We start from the raw sequence: 22476 nt of genomic DNA on the forward strand, positions 1-22476 counted from the left end.
CCCCGCCATCACCCTGCAGCCAGGGAATGAATGCCTTCCCTCTGAGCCCGAGTGGGAAATGCCCTCTCCACAAAACAGCTGGACGGGAGGCTACTGGTGGATTCCACAAAACAGCTGGACGGGGGGGTCTGGATCCCTTCTCCACCTCTGGCCCCTCCTTAGCCTGACAGAGAGGCCTTCTGGTGGGGCGTTAGACCCAGGGCCCCTGGAGCGAAGACCAGAGCTCAGGAGATACTGAAATGAGACGTGCAAAGGGCTTGGGTACACAGCCCACCCTAGCAAGGTAGCAGGAGACTGTGAGCATCACATCCGGGGTCCTAAGACCTCCAGCCCAGCTGTGACTTCCCCCAAACCACGGCCTTTCTGGGTTTCAGTGAACCCCCTCTTATAAGATGGGCACGGCTAATAAGATGAAATAAAAAGCGTGCGTTGAAGATCACAGGTGTAAGGCATCGTGACGAGGGCGTTGGGTTGTCAGGCCAGCGAACGGACGGCTTTGCACCTGCCTTCTCCCACCGCAGTCCCTCCGTCCCAGGCTCCGTCAGTTCATCCCTCGGGTATGGGCCTGTGAAGGGCAGGCAGAGCTAGAACAGCCCCCAGCTGAGCTCATTCTTTAAGGCACACATTTGTTGAGCCGCTCTGTGCCTGGCCTTGGGCAAACACGGGGAGTTTAAAGATGAATTAAGACCCGTGGTCTGCAAGCTGCGGCTCGAGAGCCACATGCAGCCCCTTGAGTGTGGCTCTTCCACAAAATACCACGGCCTGGGCGAGTCTGTTTTGAAGAAGTTTAAGTTAAAAAAATGTGGCTCTCAAAAGAAATTTCCATCGTTGTACTGTTGGTAGTTGGCTCTGTTGACTAATGAGTTTGCCGACCACTGAGTTAGACCCATCACCACCTGCCCAGTGGGGAGACGGGTACCTAGTGAAGCAAGTCAGACAGGAAGAGAACACGGGAACTCGGAAGTTTGTGGGAGTGTCATTCCAGTGCCAGGCGCAGGCGGGTGTGTAGGTGCCAAGGCCAATTGCCACTCCAGGCTGACTGCTTCCAAACTGGTCTCTTCCCCCCACCCCCACCCCGAAGGACAGGTGGCAGGGCTCCCAGGAGGGTGCCAGGCCAATGCCCCCAAACAGATGGTCACACGCAGACAGCCGCCGCCAGAGCCAGAGAGGAAGCGAAGTCCGCAGGTAAAAATTATAGTTTTATTCGAGTCACCAGAGGGATTCACTTGTGGTCCAAGTCAAACGTTCAGAATCATAACAGGCCAGAAGGATTTGATCCCAAGCACAAGCCCACGAGGGAGGGGACCAGACAAACCAGGGAGAGACGACCACCCCATATAAAAAGATGAATGACGGCTTCACACACACACACATGGATGAAATGTTCGGACAGAGGCAAGTCTCACACGGTCATTTCTGTTTCTTTTTAAATACAGGTTTGTGAGGCGGTTGTTTTTTTTTCCAGCTATTAAAAAAAAAAAAAAAAAAAAGCCCCAAAGTGCATACGTGAAGGGGGGAAATGCAGAAATTAAGCAATAGTTTTCCCTGGAGGGACACGAGGAAGAAAACAGGAAGCGGTGTTGAGAGAACTCACTTTTCTCACCGTTGGGCTTCTCGCATTTATTATTGGTCCACTAACGCCATATTCACATCCTAGCTCTGACTTTTCCTGGGACACTGGCTAAAAGACCTCTATGAACTGTTAAGAGGAGGCCGGGGCCTCAGCCCAGCCCTCGAGTTCTGTGCTCTTCTGGGGATGGATGGTTCTGGAAAGGAACAAGGACTCCCAGCAGCCCCTGGGTCCCTCAGCACCAGTGCGGCAGCCCCTCCTCTCTGCGGGTTGTATAAAAAAAGGTCCCCTATTTTTAGGATGGGAGGAGCGGCGGGCCAGGCAGCAGGATTCCAGTGGCCGGCTCCCCTCGTTTTGGAAGGGAAGTTAAACTGCGTGAAAAGGCTGTTTCTCGCTCCTCCAGGCCCCCCTTGGGTCCTCCACTCGACGTGTCTCTGACCTTTGGTCCCAGAATCCATGTTGTGCTTTGAGATCAAGAGGAAATGGAATGGACCGGCCTCTCCCCAGGTTTCCAACATTGCTCCCTCACCCCCAGATCGCCCCGTAGGAAACCCTCCATCCACCCTCCCCCAGAAAGATCACACCTGTTCCCCCACAGTCATTTCCTGAGCTCCCTCATCCGGGCCCAATAGTCCCAGCTTAACTCACACGCAGAGGACTCGATCATGCCTGCAGCCACCACGCAGGGGACAAGGACGCAAAGATGTTACCGATGGGGCCTGGTGGACGCGGGGGAGAAAGCCCAGAGATGAGTAACGCCAGGCAGGGCTGTGACAGCCGCCAGCGAGGGACAGAAGGGACTGGAGATAGCACCATCTTTCCCTTCCTCGCCCGGGGCCTGTGCTTCCAGTTTTGTAGCCCTGGGACCCTCTCCTAACACCTCTGGGGGGGGGCTTTAGGGAAGTAGGGGAGAGGCTGGGGGGCAGAGCCCCCAGAGTAAGGCACCCACCGTGTGGGTAGCACAGGGGCCTCTGGCCCCTGGTCTGCAGCGCAGGACAGAGATGGGGGAGAGAATATGCCTGGAGGCATGAAGCCTTCTCCCTCCCCCCTCCCAGGAGGCGGTGCCAGCGCCCACCCATCTTCAGTCACTCCCTCCCTTCCGCCCAGCACACCGCAACGGAGGCAGGCGGGCGGGCGGGCGGGCTTCCTCCATTCCGGGACAGAAGAGGCATTTTCATTCCAAAGGAAGCATGAGGAACTTCTGTCCCCTAGGGCCGCCCCTGTCCCCTCACTGTGGGCTCTGAGGAAAATAGGAGGGGGAAACAGTCCTGTGCGGCCTCACACAAGCCAGAGACCCCTGCAGGCCACCCCCTGCCCCTTCGCTCACGCTCACGCTCACACTCGCTGACACTCCGCAGACACACACACTCCTTCCCCCACACGCCACGTCCTGGAGACACAGCGGGTCCTGGGGCCTCGCGCGGTTCCCGTGCACGTGGGGGCGGGTGGGGAGGGGGCTCCCTTCCAGGAGGGGCAGGGAGGAGTGGCCCACCCAGCCCGGATCTCGGGTGCTTCCTCATCCCACCTGTCAGGACCTCAGCTTCCAGCCAAGGAGGCGAGCCAAGGGTCCTGGGGGTTGGGGAGTGGGGGGTCGGGGGAAGTGCAGAGAAAAGGGGGCTCGGAGAGAGCAGCCCGTCCCCTTCTTCCTGCAGCGGTCCCCAAAAGTAAGGAAGGCCAGGACGTGACCCCAGCCGTGCCTCCCCGGGAGCTCCTGGCCCACACCGGGTCTCCGTGGGCGGGAGAGCGAAATCACAGTGTGAGGAGAACACGTGTGGGGGGTGCCTGGACCCACTGCGGGAACGTCCCCCTCCTCTGAGGAAGGAGAGGGAGGGGAGGGGACCCCCAGAGGGCCAGCAGCCCCACCTCTGAGAAGCAGAGCCCTCTCTCTTCCCGGCCATGGAGCCCCTCCCCGGAGTCCTGGGGGCCGGGGCTCACCCCAGCCCTGGAATGTTCGGGTGTGTGAGGAGGGGGCTGGAGGGCCTGAGGGGGCCGAGAAAGAGCAGGCAGAGGCCTGGGAGCCGAGGGGCCCCCCTTTCCAGCCCAGCCCAGGGGCCGGGCCCGTAGAACGTCCGCTCCTGCTCCACCAGAGGGAAGAGCGAGAGGTCGGTCTAGGGGAAAACCTGCCGAGGGAGGAGCCCGGGGAGGGGCAGGACAAGGCTTCAGGTGGCAAAAGAAGCAGGAGGAGGTTGGGAAGGAACGAGCTGTCGCAGATCTAAAGACACAGAGACACTGAGGGCGATGCGGATGCGATGCGGCGGAATGCGCGGAAGGACGGGGCGGGCAGCGGGCTCAGATGGCCTCCACGTAGTTGGCCGGCAGCATCCCCGTGTCGCCCGTGCGCTCCACGGTCCCGTACATCCAGCCGTCGTCGATCTGCTGCACGTTGACGATGGTGTCACCGTCCTGGAAGGAGACCTCGTCCTCGTCCGCGGCGCTGTAGTCGTAGACGGCGCGGTACCGCTTCTGCGGGGACAGGGGCACAGTCAGCCCGGGGGCGCGCAGTCAGCCCGGGGGCGCGCAGTCAGCCCGGGGGCGCGCAGTCAGCCCGGGGGCGCGCAGTCAGCCCGGGGGCGCGCCGTCAGCCCGGGGGCGCGCCGTCAGCCCGGGGGCGCGCCGTCAGCCCGGGGGCGCGCCGTCAGCCCGGGGCGCGCCGTCAGCCCGGGGCGCGCCGTCAGCCCGGGGCGCGCAGTCAGCCCGGGGCGCACAGTCAGCCCGGGGCACAGTCAGCCCGGGGGGCACAGTCAGCCCGGGGAGCACAGTCAGCCCGGGGGGGGGGGCACAGTCAGCCCGGGGAGCACAGTCAGCCCGGGGAGCACAGTCAGCCCGGGGGGGCACAGTCAGCCCGGGGCGCGCAGTCAGCCCGGGGCGCACAGTCAGCCCGGACCCGGCCTCCCTCCCTGCCGGCCTGGGACCCCGGCGTGGAGCCTGGGTGAGCAGGGACCCGGGAGCCAGAGACGGGAAGGCCTGGGCTCTGCCTTGCATTTTCTCACTGTCACCTCTGAGAGTGTCCAGTCTATTTGGCATCTACTAAAAGGCAGGCACGCCCTGGCTGGTGTAACTCGGTTAGAGCGGTGCCCCAAGCCCCGGAAGGTCACAGGTTCGATTCCTGGTCAGGGCACAGACCTAGGTTGCAGGAGGCGGCCAACTGATGGTTCTCTCTCACAACGTGCTTCTCTCTCCCTCTCCCTTCCTCTCTCTAAAATCAATAACAACATAGCTTCAGATGAGAATTAAAAAGAGTCACAATCCTATCTAATAAAGAGGGGATATGCTAATGGACCATCATCCATCACAAAGATGGCTGCACCCACAGCTGAGGCCAAGTCTCCTTAAGCAGCCTTAGCGGGCAATCAGCAGGGACCTGAGGCTACACCTCTGCCCAGCTGGCTTGACAAGGGTGGGACTGGCCGGACCGGGAGCTAGCCCAGTCGGGGGCTAAGAGGGACCGTGTCTGGATCTCACGTGATTTCGAGGCACATGTCAGTGGATGGGGACTTGACTCTGGGTCCCCCTTTTAATGTCTGGGAGGACCCCTCCGAGGAAGGAGCAGCCTGAGACATGAAGAGCAGGGGGTCCCCCCTGGAGAGCAGGGACCAGGCACCAGGTCTGGGTGGCCCCGAGCACAAAGCTGCCTCCTGAGCTCCCAGGCGGCCGGAGTAAGAGAACCTGGGCGACGGGTCTGGCTGGGCCCCTAGCCCAGCCCAGGGTTCTGCCCGGATCCCACACTCACCCTCTGCCCCAGAGGCCGAGATCCCTACCGCCTGCAGGTGATGTAGAAACTGGGGTCAGAGGCCAGGAGCAGCCAGGCCTGCCGGGCAGGGTCTCTAAGAAGAATCTGTGACCTCGGTTCTTCCCTAAGCCCGCCCATCTCTCCAGGCCCACCCACGCCGGCTGCCCCAGGCCTCACCACCGCCCACCGCCCACCTCCCACCGCCCACCTGGGCCCCGAGACTCACCCCGCCCCCGCCTGGGGCGCTGCGCTGTGTGGACACCGGGGCTGCAGGCTCCTTGTAGCCGCCGTAGGACGGGGCCACCTGCTGCTGCGGGGGCTGCTGGTAAACTGGGAGAGGGAGGAGGCGGGGCTCAGAGCCTGTCCTGACAAACCCGGCCCTCCCAGGGCCTCCCTCCTCCCTCCCAGAAGCCCACAGTCCCGCTCAAGGCCCACTTCTCAGAGGCGATGTCCGAGTGCCCACCCGTATCCAGTATTCTACAGCAAGGGGGCACCTCCGCCTCCTCTCCCCGGGCCCAGCAGAGGCCCTGTGCCCAGCTCATGCCCTCTGTGGGCATGAGACCTGACGTGTGTGTGTGTGTGTGTGTGTGTGTGCGCGCGCGTGTGTGACTGAGGCTTCTCCCACCCGGCAGCCGGCCCGGCCTCAGGCTCCGTGCTCACCGGGGGCGCCGGTCGGGATGTGGTGAGGCTGCTGCTCCTGGGGTCTCCGGTGGCCGGAGTCCTGGGAGTCTCGGCGCTCGGGCTCCAGGCCCTCACCCCCACTGGGGCCCATGCGGCTCTTCTCGAACTCCTCGTGGTACTTTATCTGCAAGGGCAGAAAGCTCCGGGTAAAGGACCACAGACGCCAACCTGAGCTCCCTCCCATGGCCACCAAGGTCCCGGGCTGAGACGCGAGGGCTCCCGGCGGAGAGAGCCAGGCTCTCTCGAGGGTGCACGGCTGTGCCCTGGGATGTGCTACAGGGCCTTGCCGGGCCTGTTTCCAAAGGGACAGCGGCGTCTCCCCGGGTGAGCGGGAGGTGCCACGAGATGACGACGGCAAGGGCCACGCACACGAAAGCACCAGACAAACGTGAACGGTGCCTGCGGCGGGGGCTGGCGCCCCCTGCTGGCCCAGAGCAGCAAGAGCAGCGACTCTGTTTCCTGAGGACCTACTCGGTGCCAGGCACTGGGCTGCGGGCTCCATGTCACAGCTCGTCTGACCTGTCAGCACCTCCGAGGGGGCACAGCACAGCCCCCCTTTAACAGACAAGGAAACAGAGGCGCTGTCCAGCAAAGAGCTGTCCAAGAGCACACAGGCCCCAGAGCCTGTGTCCTCCGTCAGCGGTGGCTCTGCCTCTGACAGGCCTGAGCAGTGGAGGCCGGCGCTCTGCTGAGGACCCCAGCCGGGGGGGAGACAAGAGCGGGCTGAACAGAACCCGCCGAGATCCGCGCCCTCCCGCGGTGCCGCTGGCCAGAGCGCAGGCTCCAGGTCTCCCACAGAACCTGCTAAACCAGGGCTGGGGTTCTGGGCTAGGCCTTAAAAAAAACAACCCAAAAAACAATTTTTATTGATCTCAGAGAGGAAGGTAAAGGGAGACAGAAACATCAATGATGATAGGGAATCATTGATCAGCTGCCTCCTGCACGCCCCCTCCTGGGAGATCCAGCCCGCCACGGGAGCATATGCCCTTGACCAGAATCGAACCCAGGACCCCTCAGTCCACAGGCCGATGCTCTATGCACTGAGCCAAAGTGTCTAGGGCTGGACTGTGCATTTTTAAAAGCTCCCAGGTGAGCCTGAAGCAGGCTTAGTGCAAGGTCCATGAGCGAAGAATCATTTACTTCATTTCTTTTTTAATGTTGGGGGATGCATGAACTTCCTATGGCATGCAAATCTCAGTGCCCAGGAATAAAGTTTTATTGACAGCCACGCCCACTCGTTTCCCTGTTATCCGTGGCGGCTTTCGCGCTGTCGCTGCAGAGCAGAGCAGCTGGGCAGAAGCAAATGGCCTACAGAGCCGCGTCTTTGCCCTCTGGCCCTGGATGGGAGAAGCCTGCTGACCCCGCTTGCCCAAATCCTTGGGCTGAAACATGTAAAAGGTTTTAGCACATTCCTCCCAAATTACATCTTTTATAAATTAAATACAAGTAGCCAGGACCCGTTTGGCTCAGTGGATAGAGCGTCGGCCTGCGGACTGAAAGGTCCCGGGTTCGATTCTGGGCAAGGGCATGTACCTTGGTTGCGGGCACATCCCCAGTAGGGGTTGTACAAGAGGCAGCTGATCGATGATTCTCTCTCATCTGTGTTTCTAACTCTCTATATCTCTCTCTTCCTCTGTGAAAAATCAATAAAATATATTTTTAAAAAATTAAATACAAGTATCCGTTTACAGATATGTAAAGTAGAATATAAAACGTACACAGAAAAATAAGAATAAAACCAGGTGTGAGATGAGAAAGAGCAAGAGGGTTTTCTCCCTGGGCTCTCGGGCACGCTGCCCACACCCACGGGCAGCCCCCGGGTGTGAGCTTGTCGGAGAGGAAACGTGTGGGGAGGACAGCGACTAGGAGGGTGCTAAGGCCCACGGTCTGAGTGCTGGGCTGGCCTGGGTGTGGGGGAGGAAGTGGGACAGAGAGACACAGACCAGCCCCCCTTACCCCCAAGGACGCTCAGAAAGCAGGGCGCTGAGAAAAGCTGGTCCCATCCCAGACAGGCCCAGGCCCTGCATTCTCTCCGGGCCTCAGACCATTTGCCCAGAAGCTGGTTCTCACTTCCTGTCCACCCGGATCCTGCCCTGTGATCCTCCCAGTGGATCCTGCCGGATCCTGCCCTGTGATTCCCTCTCAGTGATTTGAGCCTCAACCGAATAACCAGGAGATCGTGGGTTCGATTCCGTCAGGGCACATCCCTGGGTTGGGGGCTTGACCACCAGTGAGGGGCTTGCAGGAGGCAGCCGATCAAAGATTCTCTCTCATCATTAATGTTTCTCTCTCTCCCTTGCCCTTCCTCTCTGAAATCAATTAAAAAATTTTTTTTTTAAAAGACAAGGAAATGGGGTGCCAGAGGAATGGGCAAGGAGGGGGGCAAAGCCTGCCCTGTGATCCTGTGCCCTTGACCCCCTGGCCAAGGCCTGACGAGCTGTCCAGCTCCCCGAGTCCCCTCGGGCACCCACTCCCACAGGGCAGGAGTTAGCCCGAGGCTGGGCGGGGCTAATGCATTAGTGACTGGGCTAATCATTTTACAAACACGGAAAGTATGGGCTAAAGGTTCTAGGGTGTGGCCCATTGGGCACACCTATATCCTCCTGCTGGCTCCAATGATGGTTTCTCGCTGCAGCCTGGGCTACAAGGACCAGCTGGCACCATCAAAGCTCAGGATGGGTCCAGTCTGAAGGCAGAGAGAGCCTCTCTTAGGGGTTTGGGTCAGAGCCAACCCCCTCCTCTTCCTGCCCCAGCAAGGACCCCCACCCAAATGGTAAAATAGGCCGAGTGGCCCTAACCGGTTTGGCTCAGTGCATAGAGTGTTGGCATGTGGACTCAAGGATGCCAGGTTCGATTCTGGTCAAGGGCATGTACCTTGGTTGCGGGCACATCCTTGGTAGGGGGTGTGCAAGAGGCAGCTGATCGATGGCTCTCTCATTGTTGTTTCTTACTCTATCTCTCTCACTTCCTCTCTGTAAAAAAATCAATAAAACATATATATTTTTTTAAATAAAAATAAAAAGCCCAAACCGGTTTGGCTCAGTGGTAGAGCGTCGGTCTGCGGACTGAAAGGTCCCAGGTTCGATTCCGGTCAGGGGCATGTACGTTGGTTGCGGGCACATCCCCGCCTGGGGGTGTGCAAGAGGCAGCTGGTCGGTCTTTCTCTCTCATCGACGTTTCTAGCTCTCTATCTCTCTCCCTTCCTCTCTGTAAAAAATCAATAAAATATATATATTTTTAAAAATAAAAATAAATAAAAATAAAAATTAAAAAAAAGAATAGGCCGAGTCTGAGGGGGAGGAGAGGAGAGCACCAGGCAGGCGAACTCGGGAGAGGCGGCACGGAGGAGGGGCGGGTGAGAAGAGCGAGGCCGCTGCCCTGTGCCTGGCCCCCTGGGTAACAGTCAGGCCAGTGCTCCCAGCCTCCTCTCCCCTCCCCAGCAAAGGAGGAGACGGAGCGCGCCATTTTGCTGACCGACCTAATGGTATGAGAACCAAATAGGCAGACGAAAGGTGCTTGCACATCCGAAAGGGAGACATTTTCCAGACACCCAGGGCCTGGCCGATGCTGCTCCAAGCTCAGCAAATGTGATCTTCTCAGAGCCCCAAATGGAAACCCCTTGAGTCCAGGAACACCAGCAGAGCCCCAGTTTAAGAGCCGCCCAGGGCCCCGTGGAAAGACTCCAGGCTCTGACTGTGCCCACGGCATCCAAAGGAACGTGGGTGGAGGGCCCGGGCCCACTGACCAGGCCCGTGAGCCAGGCCGGCAGGATGACTGATGGAGGGTCCGTCCCAAAACTCAAGAAAAGACACTTTCTCTGCTGGGTGATGTTTGGGGTTTCCCCGAGCCCCCTGCTCTCCCGATTGCGGGGAAACCGAAGGTCTGACTCCACACGTTGCCCTCACATGACTCTGCGTCGCGGCAGCCAGGGAGCATCGGGCTCGGAACGGAACAATCCACTCACCAGTCAGGGCCTATTTTTGCAGCACCTCCCGTTGGTTGAGGGCCTAGTTTGTGTCCTTAGATGCTTTATTCGCCCTCTTTTCTCAGCCAGTCCAAGAAAAAATGTGTTTTATCATCCCCACTTTACAGCCGAGGAAGCCAAGGCTCAAGAGATGGTTCAACGGTGGGTGAGTCAGAATCCGGCCCTAACATCAGATCCTCAATTCCCCGCCAATGCCGCTCCCTGGCGGAGGCTCACGATGTGTTGGGGTGTTTGGGAGACAACCATTCGATGTGTCTCTTTCACTCAACATGTTTCCCCCCCTCTCTCTCTCCCTCTCCAAAAATCAATGGGGGGAAAAAATAAATCCTCCAGGAAGGACTTTCTTAAACGCTGGTCCCTGGGTCCCACCCCTAGAGGCTGATTCAGGCAGACTGAGGAGGAGGGCTGTGAGCTGCATTTTCAATAAACCTTCCCAGGTGATTCTAGAACGGTTGGTTGGTGGGAGGCCACGTTTGACAGACTCTAATTTAGGGGTGTCGAACTCAATCAGAGAAGGGGCCAAAATCTAAAATCCAGCCTAAATCGCGGGCCGAATGGTTTACTGAACAGTCATAAACTGTCATTGTGATGGAAACGCAGCGGAGTGCAGTGGTGACAGCGCGGTGCGGGCCACATTGCAAGGCCTGGCGGGACGGATTTGGCCCCGGGCCTTGTGTTTGACACATGTGGTCTAATTGCATTCACCAACACCAAGCCTTCCAGCTCTGTGGCCACAGCTCACACGCGGCTGCTAACGCTGCAAAGGCAGAACCAGGTCAGGCTCACTTCACCTCCCCTCAGAGCAGGGGACAATCAGCTAATTGCAGCCCGTGGTTAATGATAAGATCACTATCTGCTTAGGTGTGGATGTCCTGGCCGCAGTGAGTTCTATTACCAGGACTCCGGGGGCAGTAACACCTCCGGTAACTGGTGAGTGGGGGAGGGAAGAAGAGCGGCTACCATAGTCTGGATGTGGAATATTCTGGAAGCCTTCCAGAAAGGGAGGCAGAAATGACTGGGCTTGCTTGTCATCACCCACCCCACCACCACACACACACACACACACACACACACACACCTGGCTCAAACCCACAGGCTAAAAGCAATGAGTGAAGGAGGTATTCGGAGATTAGGGTTATAGGCAGGAGACTAGAGTCTTCACAATGAAAAGCCAGAGTCAAGATTCCAGCCCCAGCTGGTCCCAAGGGCACATGCCTGGGTTGTGGGCTTGATCCCCAGTAGGGGACACACAGGAGGCAGCCAACCAGATTCTCTCTCATCACCAAAGTTTCTAACTCTTTCCCTCTCCCTTCTTCTCTGAAATCCATAAAGATACATTAAAAAGGAAAAAAAAAAAGTTAAGATTTCAGCTTTGCCCGGCGGCATGGCTCAGTCATTGAGCGTCAACCTATGAACCAGGAGTTCAGGGTTCGATTCCCATTCAGGGCACAAGCCCGGTCGCGGGCTCCATCCCCAAACGATGGGCGTGCAGGAGGCAGCCAATCAATCAATGAGCCTCTCTCCTTCTAACTTCCTCTCAAAAATCAATAAAAATATATGTTAAAAGAAAAGAACATATAAGATAAAATTTATCATTAAAAAAAAAAAATCCCAGCTTTGTGAGCCATCCCTGCTCTTCTCTTCCCCGTTATTTCCCCCCTCACACCTCCCTCCAGCTCTCCCCTGGTGCGCTCTTTCCCTCTTCTTTACCTCTGGCCCGGCCCTAACGAGGAAGAAGCACCTGAGACAGCTTTTCTGGGGGCAGACATGGGCTCCGGGCCCCGGGGGGCACGCCTTCCTCCCAAGCCTCCCATTTCCGAGGCAGGTCAGCGACCTAGTGCGCCTAGTGCCGAGCCCATTCAGTGAAGCCTGCCACTGGCATCTTTACAAAATACAACAGAAAATACCGGAGTGCCCTCCCGCAGGGAGGACTCTCTCATGAACGTTTCGATTCTGCTTTCCCTCTAAGTAAACAAGCAGGCCGGTTTGGGGAAGGGGTCGCGCTGTGAGATGTGTTCCAGGCGTAGTTTGCAGTCGGAGTTTGCAAGCCGGGGTCATGGGTACGACTGTTCCTCGAGGCGCGGGCCCGGCTCCTGGAAGCCACCTGAGCCCCTGCCGGAGCCCAGCCGAGCTCTGAGCGCGTCCTGACAGGGATGGAGCCAGGGGCTGGGTGCCGGCTGGGCCGCCTGACACCCAGGTCCTCCCCTGCCTCCACCGCCAGCCCCTCAGCCCAGAGGGACACGGGCAGCCCGCCGACCCCTGCCCGCTCCAGACAGGCAGACAGCCACCTGCCCAGTCCTCCATGTGTAGGATCGCCTGGCCCAGCGGACCGGCACTTCCTGCAGCTCTGTGCCCCAACGCCCCTGCACAGGACGTCCCAACCCCAGTGCCCGAAGCCCCCGAGACGGCCTCCCCGCAGCCCTAAGCCGCACGGGCTGCAGGTCTACGGCTCAGCCACGCGGGAAGCGAAGGCCTGGCCCCTGGCCACAGGCCCCAGGGGCCCGGCCATCCTCCGCCCCCTCTCCACTCCCCGCCCGGCCACAGCACAGACTGCTGACCGTCCTGGGCCCAGGAGGGCCGGGCCGGGCCGGGGTGCAGGGCCAGCAGGCCGCTGGCTGGGGTTTTTACACAGGAAGGAAGAGCAAGCCACGGAGGGGGAGGAAGCGGAGGGCGGGCGGAAATGACTGCAATGTCAGCACCCAAAGGCAGACAGGAGGCCGGCCCCTCCCCGCCCTGCCACCCTGCTCTGAAGTCCTGACCTTTGTGCTCAGACAAAGCAGCCACTCTGGACCCTAACACCCACCGGCCAGGAAAAACCCACAGAGAGGGCGTGACTGAGCTAAACATAGGCCTCCAAGGATAGTCCATGTCTGCTCTGTGGGCAGAGGGAGTCCGGGGGACACAGAGAAAAGGTCTCTGTACCCCAAACCCTCCCCTTCTTCTCCCTCTGGTCCAGCAGCCACCAGCAGGCCCGCCCAAGGGCCCGCCGGGAGCGGACACGGCCGGGGAGGGGCGGCGGGCGGTGTGCCCCGCGGGGCAGGGGCAGGGGCTTACGTTACTGATCTGGTCCTGGGTCTTCTTGATCCGCTGGAGCTCCGGGGTGTCGGCCACCACGCTGAAGCCCTTGCCCTTGTTCTTCTCGAACTCCTCCTTGTAGCGCACCTGCAGGCCAGACGGGAGAGGGGCTCGAGTCAAGTTCGGGGTCGGGGGTGGGGGTGGGGGCAGAAAGGGGCCAGCCTGTGGCCACCTGAGCTGGCAACCAGCTCGGAGGGAGATCCGGACCAGAACCCCCCTGGAGTGACATCCACCCCCACTTCCCAACTCAAAGCAGAGTCTTAACTAAAAAAATGTTAAAATAAGAACGATAATCCGTCAATACATATTCAGTGCATTCTGAGTGCCGAGTGCCTTCCACAAACTGCCTCACTTAAATCTCACCATATACTATTATTAGCTCCATTTTTGTTGTTGTTGTTAATCCTCACCCGAGGATATTTTTTTTCCATTGACTTTTAGAGAGCAAAGGGAGAGAAGGAATGGGAGGGAGGGAAGGAGAGAGAAACACTGATGTGAGAGGCATGTGTTCCAGGTGGTGGTTTGCAGTACCCAGCTACATGTCCTCGACCAGGAATCAAACCACCAATCCATGCTAAAGTGCATGGGCGAGCCAAAACCGGTTTGGCTCAGTGGTAGAGCGTCGGTCTGCAGACTGAAAGGACCCAGGTTTGATTCCGGTCAAGGGCATGTACATTGGTTGTGGGCACATCCCCGGTAGGGGGTGTGCAAGAGGCAGCTGGTCGATGTTTCTCTCTCATTGACGTTTCTAGCTCTGTATCTCTCTCCCTTCCTCTCTGTAAAAAATCAATATATTATATTTATTAAAAAAAAAAAAAAAGTGCATGGGTGATGTTCTAACCACTGAGAACACTGGCCAGGGCCATTAGCTCCGTTTTAAGTAAGGAAGCTGAGCCACAGGGACACACACTCCATGCCCAAAGTCACACAGCTCAGCAGCAGAAGGCCAGAGCCACCCAAATGCAAACAAAGCCTCATCCGCCTGACGCCTGACCGGTGGCCGCCCGCCCATCCTGCCAGAGGGCTATGGAAGAAGGCTCCTCCCGGAGCCCCCGGCCGGCCCCGGCCCCGGCCCTCGCCCTCGCCCTCGCCCTCGCCAGGACATGCCCTGCCGGCCGAGAGCCCGGGGAGTGTCTGAGTGACCCATGAAGTGAGGGCTGTGCCAAGGGGCAGAGTCGGTGCCCGGAAAGGAGGGCAGGGAGACAGCCACCCGGAAGGCTCATCAATGAGCCTTTGAGAGGCTCTGGCGGCTCCCGGGAGCCGGGCCCTGAGGTCAGCGCTGCAGGGGAGGAAGGGGAGGACGGAGTTGTCGGGGGACAGACAGCACCTCACCACAGGGCGCCAGGCTCTGGGGAAGAGCCCCACCACCCACCACTCCCCCCTCTTCTGAGAATCCCACGGACCCCCGAGAGAGGGACTCAGGTCAGACGGCAGAGAGGACTTCCCAGACGCCCACGGCATTAAAATAATAACCAGGCGTCCGTGTCCTCCCCTGGGGGCTCTGAAGAGCAGGACGGAGGCTGGCAATGCCCAGGGCGCCCGCCGAGCACTGCTCCTCGGCGTCCAGCTGCTCCGAACCCCACCAGCTGCCCAGACTTCCTCCCCTGGGGCTGCCCTGTCCTGGAAGGTCAGCCCAGGACACGGGGCCCAGGACCCGGCCGTTTCCAGGGTGACCAGCCCAGGCAGCTCCCAGGCATGGGATCATCCGGCCACCGAGCCGAGCTGCACTAGGACCCAGCCGACCACACACGTTTGCAGCCACGGCCACACCAGTCAGTTCCTCTGCATCCTGCCGCCCCCCATCCCAGGTCAGGCCCCCATCCCAGGTCAGGCGTCCTGGTTTGCCCCCTGGCGACCCAGCTCATCCGTCCACGGGCTTCTTCCCAAAAGATCCCAGAAATCCCTTTGTTTCCATCCAGACCGAAAACAAAGGCAGGGGCAGAGCAATGAGCAATGACAAAGGTACCAGCCCAGCCCACGGGCCCAGAGCTGCCAGCCGCGGCCCACCGGGAAGATCCGGGCCAGCATGGCGCCTCTGAGTGGGGGTGGGGAGGGGAACCCGCTGAGAAGGCGGCAGCAGGGCGGGTAAGGCACTGAGAGCCAGACAATGCAGCTCTGGATACAGAAGCCCCACATGCAAGGCCTCTGGCTTTGGTTTCCCCGCCTGTAAAAGGGTTTTCCTAGGAATCCTGGGGAGTCGGGGGGCGGGGGAGGGGGAGTTCCTACCCCCCAGGCAAAGTGCCAGAGGGAGCCAGAACCAGCACAGGCTCCGTCTCCATCTGCCAAGTGGCCTTGGGCAAGTGTCGTAACCTTCTGGGCCTCGGTTTACAAATCTGTGAAAGGGGACAACAGCACCGCCCGCCGATCTGGGGTGCAGATGGCAGACAGTTGCTCCACAGCCGCCAACGCACGGCGGAGGCGCGGCGGGCCGCCACACGCCGATAAGGGCGGTTGTGAAAGCGCTTTGTCAAAGCCCGTTCCCCACTCCTTCCTCTACTTCCTGGCCAGGCCGGGCAGGGCCAGGTCCAGGCCCCTCATCCGGGGGAGACATTGCCGTGGCGACACTGTGGTGACATCAGAGAGTTCCCAGGCCCGGAGCTGCCTGCCCTCCCTGCGGGGAGGGGTAACTCACTGACTGCTGGCACCGGGGCAGAGAGGGCGTCCACGCCGAGAAAAGGCAGGGCCGGGCTCAGCACCCCTCTGCTACGTGTCCCTGGGCAAGTCAGTCCCTCCCCAGAGGTGAGTTAGTGCTGACACCGGTGTGGCTCAGTGGATAGAGTGTCGGCCTGGGGACTGAAGGGTCCCAGGTTCGATTCCAGTCAAGGGCATGTGCCTCGGTTGCGGGCGCATTCCCGGTGAGGGGAGGGCAGGAGGCAGCTGATCGATGTATCTCTCTCATTGATGTTTCTAGCTCTCTCTCCCTCTCCCTTCCTCTCTGTGAAAAATCAATACAATATATTAAAAAATAAAAAGTCAGGTTTGAGATCGGACACACACCGAAGGGGGGGAGACCTGGTGAGAAAGGTCGGTGCTGGGGGCGGTGAGCAGGTCACTGTCTGTGCCTCGGACGCATCACGCCCGAGTTCCATTCCCTCTCCCCACCAGGACAATAGGGATGCAAACAGCTACCGAGCGCTGACTGCATACCAGAAACTGTTCCAGATGCCTGCTGTAGACCAGCATCCTCACAGCAACCTCTGGAGAGAGACCCCTGACCCCCATTTTACAGATGAGGCACTCAGGCTGGAAGTCTTTACTTGCCCAGGGTCACAGTAGCTACTAGAGGGACCTCCATCCGGGATTTCACCTCTGGCCATCGGCTCAGGACACAGATATGCTATGTGAGGCCACTAGATCCAAAAGAAGGGAGTAGGGACCCTGCTCCAGGGCGGGCCTGGGCGCTCCTGTCCCCCCGGGCCAGTCCCAGGCTGTACTGCACCCTGGAGGTATGACGGTGAGGGGGAAATGAGAGACCTCTTTGCACTTCTGCCTGGGCTCAGGGGGCCACACGGACACCCCCAGCTCAGCCGCACCCCAAAGATGCTGCCTCCCTTCAGCCTGGGGTGGGTGGTGGGAGAGCTGCCAGCTCCTGCCTCCGCCCAGCCTGCCTGGACCACCCAGAGGGCCATTTCCGGCCGGCTCTGTGGCTCCTCCCCCCGAGGGAAGGCTCCAGGTGTCCCAGGCACCCAAAGAGCCATCTGGGGAGCCGATCTGGAGACGGGAAAACAGAGTCGAAATAGCACAGGCAGCTTCCCGGAGCCAGGGGAGGACCGAGACACTCAGATGCCAACCCAGGAAGGGGCCCGGAGAGAGCCCGGCTGATGCCCCGCGGGGTGGGGCAGAGGCTCCCACTTCCCTTCCCGCCAGACGCAGGCGGCCAGCGCAGGCCCTGCCCCCACCGCGGCCACAGGAACCAGGCCTGTCACACCCCCGCCAGGCCAGCTCAGCCCTTCCAGCCTCAGAGCAGCGGGCCCAGCCCCGACATGCAGGCAACTGGGGTTTGCTGTCCCCATTTTACCAGGAAAGAAAAAAACAAAAGAGGGGAGGCAGCAACCAGCTCCCACCGCACAGCTGGGGGAAGGGGAGGGGCCTGCAAAGAGGGCGGGGCCTTTCTCCACCCTCTGCCTCCCCAGCCCCAGCCCCAGCCCCTCAGGAGCCCAACTATAGCTTAGAGCTGTGCCCCCAATGCCCAGGGCTCCCGCCCGCCCGCCCGGCACAGCAGAGAGAGGGTGAGCTCAGGTCCCTCGGCTCCACCTGGTCCCCAGCCCAGCTCTAAGCCTCTCAAACTGTCTGTGAGACCAAAAGCTCTCACCTGAAGCACCAGAGCAGCCAAAACACAGATTCCTGGCCCCATCCAGCCCCTTGGGTGCATCTAACAAGCCCCCAGGCCCTTCTGGCGTGTCCTGCGGGCTGAGAGCACGGGGCTGGGGGCCACAGCAGCTACGGAGCTGCCCTGCGCAAAGGGCTTGAAATCTGAGTCTGGGCAAGTAGCACGGCCTCTCCAGACCTCGGTGTTCCCATCTGTACAATGGGGACGGCAGGAGTCCCTCCACCAGCTGGTGGTGAGGATCAGAGGAGGTCAGGGCCTGGCTCTCTGGCAGGACCCACCGCAGAGTGAGGGCGGTTCTCATGATTGCCCCAGCCTGCCCGAGAGTCAGGAGGCCCGGAGCCCAGATGACTCAGGAGGGCCTCTGGGGAGCACGGGGTTCCCCTTGGGGATTGGATTCCAGGGACAGAAAAAAAAAAGCTCTGTAGCCAAGCTTTCTGTGAGACCAACAAAGGCTGGGGAACGAGTGCGGTGTGAATTCCTCCTCCTGAGAGTGTGGAGGTGTGTGTCTCCCCTGCCTCCGCCTGAGTGTGCACACACACAGACACACACAGACACACACACATACAGACACACACACACACAGACACACTCACACACACAGACAGACACACACACAGACACACTCACACACACACAGACAGACACACACACACACACACACACAGACACAGACACACTCACACACACAGACACACAGACACACACACACAGACACACACATAGACACACTCACACACACACAGACACACACACACAGACACACTCACACACTCACACACTCACACACTCACACACAGACACACACACACACACAGACACACACACACACACACACACCTCCGGCCGGCGCCTCTCCCCGCCCCCGGGCCCCACACGTCTTCCCCCGGGTTCCTCAGGGTTCTGGCTGCCCCCCTCTCTCTCTCTCTCTCTCTCTCTCTCTCTCTCTCTCTCTCTCTCTCTTTCTTTTTAGTATATTTTTACTGATTTCAGACAGGAAGGGAGAGGGAGAGACGGAAACACGAATGCTGAGAGAGGATCCTCGGGACATGGTGCAGAGGCTGGGCTGTGTCCTCTCAGGCCAGCACCAGCCCAGGGAGGTGTGCTCCCCCTTTGTGGGTGGGGGTGAGTGGGGAGGAGGAAGAGGGAGCAGCTGCCTAGAGGAGGGGGGCCTCGGGGACCCCACGTGAAATTCCCCAGAGCAGAAAGAATCACACCGACACCCCAATAACCCACGTTAGGTGAGGGGGGCAGGCTCTCCCCCCTCCTTTGATCAGCCAGGAAATGTGAAGTAACTGGGTGCAGCGCTGGGGGCAGGGAGACAGGCGGGGCCAGCGTCTCAGCTCCTGGGCCTCCTGAGTAACCGGCGGGGAAGGGGCCCTTGCCAAACGCGGGGGTTGTGACAGCCGCCCCCTCCCCCCCCCCCCCCCCCCCGCTCTCCCCCCTCCCCCAGGCCCCGCCCGGCCCCGCCCGGCCCTCACCTGACTCTGGAGCTCGCTCTGTTGCTTGAGGCGGAGGTTCTCAGGGGTGTCGGCCACCATGGTGAAGGACTGCTTGGGGTAGTGTCTGCAGGACAGGAAGGAACAAGCGGAGGTCACTCTGGGGGAAGGGCGGGAGCCTCTGGGCTTCTCACGGCCCCGACTCTCTCCGGGCCCCGGCCTCTGCCCCCGGGCGGGCCCAGTGTCCGCCGGCCGCGCAGAGGGAGGCCGGCCGCTCAGACTCAGCCTGCGCGGACCTGGGAGACACAACGGGCTCGAGCGGCCGGCAGGCCGTGCAGAACGGTTCTGAGCCAAAGGGAGGCCACAGGGGCACCGAGGGTTCCAGATCACCCTTGTTTGGGGATAACCCATGCCTTAGGAGTCTACCAACCAGGGACGTCACGGGCGCTGGGCCAGCACGGGGCGAAGATAAGGATGGGGTCAGGACGAAGCTCTCAGCTAAAGCCAGAAATGGAGGCCAACGAAGGAGAGGAAGGTCAGGAGGGGTACGGAGCCAGAAATGAAGGGGAAAGGGACGTGCATATCCAGGGGGGCTTCCTGGAGGAGGAGGAGGAGGCAGGGAGAGAAAGAGGGTGCACACATCCAGAGTGGCCAACAAGGGCCAACTTAAGGGAGCACAGGTGAGAGGTCAGCCTGATGCCAGAAAGGAGGCCACCCTCGGGTGGCAGGTAACACTGCCACCACGGCCCATGTTCGCCTGTGCTAGAGGCATGCGTGCCTCCGTTCACCCAATTCCCACACGCACCCGCTGTCCCCCTCACGGAGGCTCAGAGAGGTTGGAGAATGTAGCACAAGGCACAAGGCTGGGCTCCCAATGGGCACCCGGACACTCTGCCCTGGACCCAGCAGAGTCAAACCCTCTGCTCTCCAGGCACCAGGCAGACCGGAGGCTCGACCCCCAGAAAGAGGGCAGGCGGAGGGGGCGGGAGCCGGGAAAGCCCTGGCAGCCAGTCTGCAGGGGCCTCTCGGACCACCGGCCCAGCCCCTCCTCTCCCGGGGACACAGGGCACTGAGGTGATGATAATGAACTTCCTTTCACATCTGCTATTGTCTCCTCCCTCCACCACTCCTCTGTGAGGTGAGGGGTGGTTTTTTATCTCTTTTGGTCATTGACGGCCCCAAGCTCCTAGAATAGTACCTGGTCCCCAACAAATACTTGTTGAGTAAACCAACACCACAGCAAGCACTGAAACTGAACTCGGGTCTCCTACATCTCCCAGGGCAAACGCACGAGTCCGCAGAGCCAAATATCAACAGGACAACCATGGAGATTTCTTTTGAGAGAAATTTAAATTGTTTAAACTTAAACTTCTTCTGACGCCACTTCTTCAAAATAGACTCACCCAGCCGAAACTGGTTTGGCTCAGCAGATAGAGCTTCAGCCTGCGGACTGAAGGGTCCCAGGTTTGGTTCCGGTCAAGGGCATGTACCTTGGTTTCGGGCACATCCCTAGTGGGGGGTGAGCAGGAGGCAGCGGATCGATGTTTCTCTCTCATCGATGTTCCTAAGTCTCTATCCCTCTCCCTTCCTCTCTGTAAAAAAAATCAATTGTATACACACACACACACACACACACATATATATATATATATATATATATATATATATATATAAATTTTTTTTTAATAGACTCTCCCAGGCCCTGGTATTTTGAGGAAGAGCCATGCTCAAGGGGCCACTGGGGCCTCACAAAGTCCCAGCGCACCAGCGGAGGGGAGGCAGTCCGGGCCGGGGGGTGTGTGTGAAGCGCTGAAATGTGAAGCCGGTGGGGATCCGCAGGGGCCCCAGCACGTCAGGGAATGCGGTGGCTTCTCCCAGCAGAAGCTGAGATGGGGCCGTTTCAGCCCCGGTGGCACAGCTGTGCCACCCGGCAGGCAGGTCCCGGATCCCCCGCTGTCTGTCCCCGGGAAGAGGATGGCCCCCTGGCAGGCCTGTTCCACCCCCTAGGCTGGCACGCCCTAGAGCTGGGCCTGAGCACCCTCCAGCCCTGTGTCCTCACCAAACTCGCAGCTCTCCAGCCGCCGCCCCTCCCTGAACCAGAGCCACGGCGAACACGGGGCTTCCCTGGAGCTTGGAGGGGGCGGAGGGGAGGGGCACCGTGCCGGGCGCTGGCCCTGCCACCGGCTCGCGGGGGGACTGGCAAGTCCCTGTTTCACCACCGTGGACCTACGTGGTTCTAGCCGTGCCCCAGCCCCAGGCCTCCCTGTCCAGCCCGGCTCCCGCCTCCCGGTCAGCCCGGCCGCAGCTGCCCCGGTGGAGGGAGGAAAGCGAGGAGACGGAGGGTAAACACAGGTGCCTGCAGCTGGCACGGCCTGCGGACGAATGTGGGGCCGCGGCTGTGGGTCCAGTCGCCGGGCTTGGCCCAGTGCCACGAAGCCAGGGCCACCCACAGCCGAGGACGCCATCAAAATTCCTGCGCGGCTCCCGGGGGAGGGAGGGCCCCGGGGACTGTGCCCAGAGGCTCGGCAGAGGACGGCAGGAGGGGCCGTCAGCTCTCCAGCAGAACCGGCCGGCCCAGAGGTCCCGGGGGGGTGTTCAGAGATGACCCTCCCAGCAGGGAAGAGCCACAGCGAAGGCGGGGGGGGGGGGGGGGGGGGCCGGGAGGTCCTAAAGCACATGTGTCAAACACAAGGCCCGGAGGCCAAATCCGTCCCGCCAGGCCTTGCAATGTGGCCCGCACCGCACTGTCATCACTGCACTCCGCTGCGTTTCCATCACAATGACAGTTTATGACTGTTCAGTAAACCATTCGGCCCGCGATTTAGGCTGGATTTTAGATTTTGGCCCCTTCTCTGATTGAGTTCGACACCCCTATCCTAAAGCAATGAGCCAGGGAGACCCCAGGGGGGCGCTGGCCCGCCAAGTAGAGGGTTAACCCCAGACGATGCTGGGCAGCGTTTGGTGGGAAGGGGAGCGAGCAGCCAAAGGCAAACACGTGTGCACGGGGCCGTCTGCAAACCCGGGGTTTCCCGTTTGCCGCGTGTGCACGGTTAGAGCGGAGTGCGGGCTCCAGGGGCCCACGGACAGCTAGACCCATGTACCTGACACGCACCTGACATGCACCCCACCCTCCATAAACGAATGGAGGAGCCTGACCCCGTCTCCTGGACACGGGGGCCAGCAGGTCCACCCGGGACAGGACGCACTGAGGCCACACTCACACCTCCTACCCTGCACTCCCCCAGGGCTCAGGGCACACACACACACACACACACACACACACACACACACCCGCCATGCTGCAAAAACCTGTGGGTGGGGGTGGGGGTGGCGGGTGTTTCATTCCCTCTTTGGAGTCATATGACCCCCAGATGTCAGACCTCCCAAAGCCAGGAGTTAACCCCAGGGGAGGGGAGGGGAAGGGGTATCCAGCCTAGACAGACGTGGTCTCGGCTTCCTGTGGCCGGGGGAGGGGAGGGGAGGGGAGGGGAGGGGAGGGGAGGGGAGGGGAGGGGAGGGGAGGGGAGGAATTGTCCATCCTGCACCAGATGAGCTGGACGTAAGAGGAGTGCAGAGCCTCTGTCTCTTACCCCCGGGGGGGGGGGGGGGGGGGCGGACAGGCGTGCAGTCTGGGCTCTCCTCCCCGCCCTGGGTCAGTCCTGTCCCCTC

At 60.3% G+C, this 22476-nt stretch overlaps 1 protein-coding gene and 1 long non-coding RNA gene across 3 annotated transcripts in view; one reads left to right on the top strand and one right to left on the bottom strand.

The window, feature by feature from the left end:
• Positions 1 to 1178: 1178 nt before the first annotated feature.
• The window catches only part of LASP1 (LIM and SH3 protein 1), a 35080-nt gene continuing 13782 nt past the window's right edge, over positions 1179 to 22476 (bottom strand). Inside the window, exons 3-7 of one of the 2 annotated variants that reach the window (XM_036407943.2) lie at positions 18850 to 18934; positions 13021 to 13128; positions 5961 to 6105; positions 5527 to 5630; positions 1179 to 4033 (exon numbers count right to left, since the gene is read on the bottom strand). In XM_036407943.2, coding sequence (XP_036263836.1) covers positions 3860 to 4033; positions 5527 to 5630; positions 5961 to 6105; positions 13021 to 13128; positions 18850 to 18934 — 616 coding nt within the window. In that variant the 3' untranslated portion in view covers positions 1179 to 3859. The remainder of the gene's footprint in view (positions 4034 to 5526; positions 5631 to 5960; positions 6106 to 13020; positions 13129 to 18849; positions 18935 to 22476) is intronic. The other variant, XM_036407944.2, reaches the window with a different exon arrangement.
• On the top strand, positions 3238 to 22219 carry LOC118702197. Its single transcript, XR_004982663.2, has 3 exons — positions 3238 to 3339; positions 14332 to 14346; positions 22204 to 22219. It is a non-coding gene; the product is annotated as an uncharacterized LOC118702197 (long non-coding RNA).

The sequence above is a fragment of the Pipistrellus kuhlii genome, unplaced genomic scaffold (genome assembly GCF_014108245.1).
Source record: "Pipistrellus kuhlii isolate mPipKuh1 unplaced genomic scaffold, mPipKuh1.p scaffold_m20_p_37, whole genome shotgun sequence".
NCBI classification, from domain to species: Eukaryota; Metazoa; Chordata; class Mammalia; order Chiroptera; family Vespertilionidae; genus Pipistrellus; species Pipistrellus kuhlii.